This window comes from Entamoeba invadens (assembly GCF_000330505.1).
Source record: "Entamoeba invadens IP1 unplaced genomic scaffold scaff_1105074724328, whole genome shotgun sequence".
In the NCBI taxonomy this organism is placed as follows: domain Eukaryota; phylum Evosea; order Mastigamoebida; family Endamoebidae; genus Entamoeba; species Entamoeba invadens.
Genome location: NW_004440100.1, coordinates 151589 through 153868, shown reverse-complemented (window position 1 = coordinate 153868; position 2280 = coordinate 151589). Strand labels below are relative to the sequence as shown.

At 36.6% G+C, this 2280-nt stretch overlaps 1 protein-coding gene across 1 annotated transcript; it reads right to left on the bottom strand.

The window, feature by feature from the left end:
- EIN_317680 (podocan precursor, putative) lies at nucleotides 1–1887 on the bottom strand (the record flags this gene model as incomplete). The annotated part of the gene is made up of 3 exons (XM_004253702.1): nucleotides 1–1277; nucleotides 1348–1665; nucleotides 1768–1887. Coding segments are annotated over 3 exons (1715 nt in total), but the record flags the coding sequence as incomplete, so codon positions are not given.
- Between the last annotated feature and the right edge of the window lie 393 nt (nucleotides 1888–2280).

Genomic DNA, 2280 nt, shown 5'->3' with positions numbered 1-2280 from the left:
TCGCACACCGTAGAGTTAGTGTCTGGTTCATCCTTTGGATTTTTCAAGACGACTTGTTGGACTTGGAAGAAGTCGACTGTTTTCTCGAGATGTGGCAATTTGGCTTTGTAAGACAATTCGTTGCCAAACACATTCAGAGCACACAAGTTCTTCAAGTTCTCAATATCTACTGGAAGTGCCTTAATGAAATTAAACGAGACGTCGATTTCCTTTAACGAGGGGACTTTAGTCAATGAATCGAAGCTTTGAATTGCATTGCAGCACAGATCTATTTGCTCCAAATTGGTGAGTTGAGTGATTTGGTCTGGGATGACAGTAATTTGGTTGTTCGACATGAATAGAGTCTTCAGACTTGCGAGAGCAAAGACACTTCTCGGGAAGTGGAGGAGGTTATTCGACTGTAAATAGAGTGCTTTAAGCTTTGTCATAACAGAGAGACTCTCCAACGAGCTCAGATGGTTGCATGCCAAGAACAGGGTTTCCAAATTCGTTAGAGTGGACAATGCGGCGGCTGGCACATCAAACAAATGGCAGTCTGACACATTGAGCGACTTCAAAGAAACACATTTGGAGAGACAGACCGGGAACTCGACTAATGGGTTGCAGCTGACATCCAACTGTTGAAGAGTTGGGTGGCATGTCTTCTCATCAAACCAAGTGATACAGTTCTGTGAGATGTCCAGTCGTGAGATCTTCGATAACATGGACAAGTCCGGCGATGTTTTCAGTTTGTTGTTAGCCAAGATCATATACTGTAAAGTCCCGTTATCTGGAAATTCGACGTCTTCGATCACATTACCTGTAAAACGGCATGAACATGATGGCGGAAGACTCTTCAACTCGGACAGACAACCATGAATGACATTCAAAGAAGTCAACTTCGCGTTCGTTGAGAGATCCGGGAGGAACATACATTTCGTGTCTGAGAGTACAACTTGACACAAGTTGGACATCATATCCACCGAATTCAAACATGAGATGAATGACTTGTTGAGTACAAGTGCCTTCAATTTCACTAATTTAGACAACGAATTTGGTATTTCGACAAAGTTATTATTGTCCAATTCGATTTGTGTTAAAGAGGTGACTTCGCAGACAGACTCGGGGAAGGTCGAAAATTGGTTTGAGGACAACAAGAGGCCACTTAGTTTCTCAAGACGCTTGATCGACATAGGAATCTCTTTGAGATTGTTCTGCTGCATCATCAATATGGTGACTTTCGTTAAGTCGCAGATGACGTCGGGAAAGACATCGAATTCGTTGCTAGTAAGTTCGACCTTATAATGAGTATTTGAAAACCACAGTCTTATTAATTGTTTAATAAGTCTTAGAATGTATGAAACAAACGAAGTTGATATTAGTGCATTTAGAAAGTGACTTTGGAAGAGCTTTCAAATTGTTTGCGGTGAATGAAATTCTCTGAAGGTTTGTCAGATTACCAATGCAGTCCGGGATTTCCGTGAGTTGGTTTTGGATCATCTGCAACTCTTCTAAAGTTGTCAAGTTACTGATTTGAACCGGAAACGAAGTAAATTGATTTGCGTTCAAGTCCAAGTGGCGGAGACATGTTAGAGTGACAATATTATTTGGCAAACATGTCAGTCTGTTCGCCATCACACGGAAATGAGTCAAACTTTTGAACGCACTGATTTCCTTTGGAATTGACTTGAAGTTATTTTTTATTATAATTATAATATTAGTTTACTATAAGCGAAGAAGCACAGTTAATTAATAAAATTCTTATAATACTTTTAATAAATAGCAAACGGTTATTTCATTATTCGATAGGTCGACAGAAAGGAGGGCTGATGCGTTTGAAAAACAATCTTTCGGAATTGATTTTAGTGATTGATTCTTCTTGTTATAATGCAATTTGTCTTGGCTCATAAATTTGTGGATTTTTCAGATTGAACTGCTTTTGGGAGTTTTTTTCTTTCGAAGAAGTTTTCAAAGGAAGAATTAATATTTTGATCTTCTTTTAAGTATTATACTCCCTTAAAAAAGAGGATTAAAACAACCTATTCTCGTCGTTTATTTTAATAATGTTATAAATAACACTTTTTGATTTGTTTTAAAATATATTGTCTCTATTAAAAGCTATTTTATTTAAAAATTTTGACTGTAATAGGTAAAATAGCTTTAAAATCAAAAAAAGGAAATTTGATAATATGTGTTAGAATATTTATTGAAAATCTAATTTATTTAGTTTGTCATTATATTTCAATTATTATTAAATAGTTCTTAATGTTATTCATTGAATATGGTCCATAATAGCGGGTT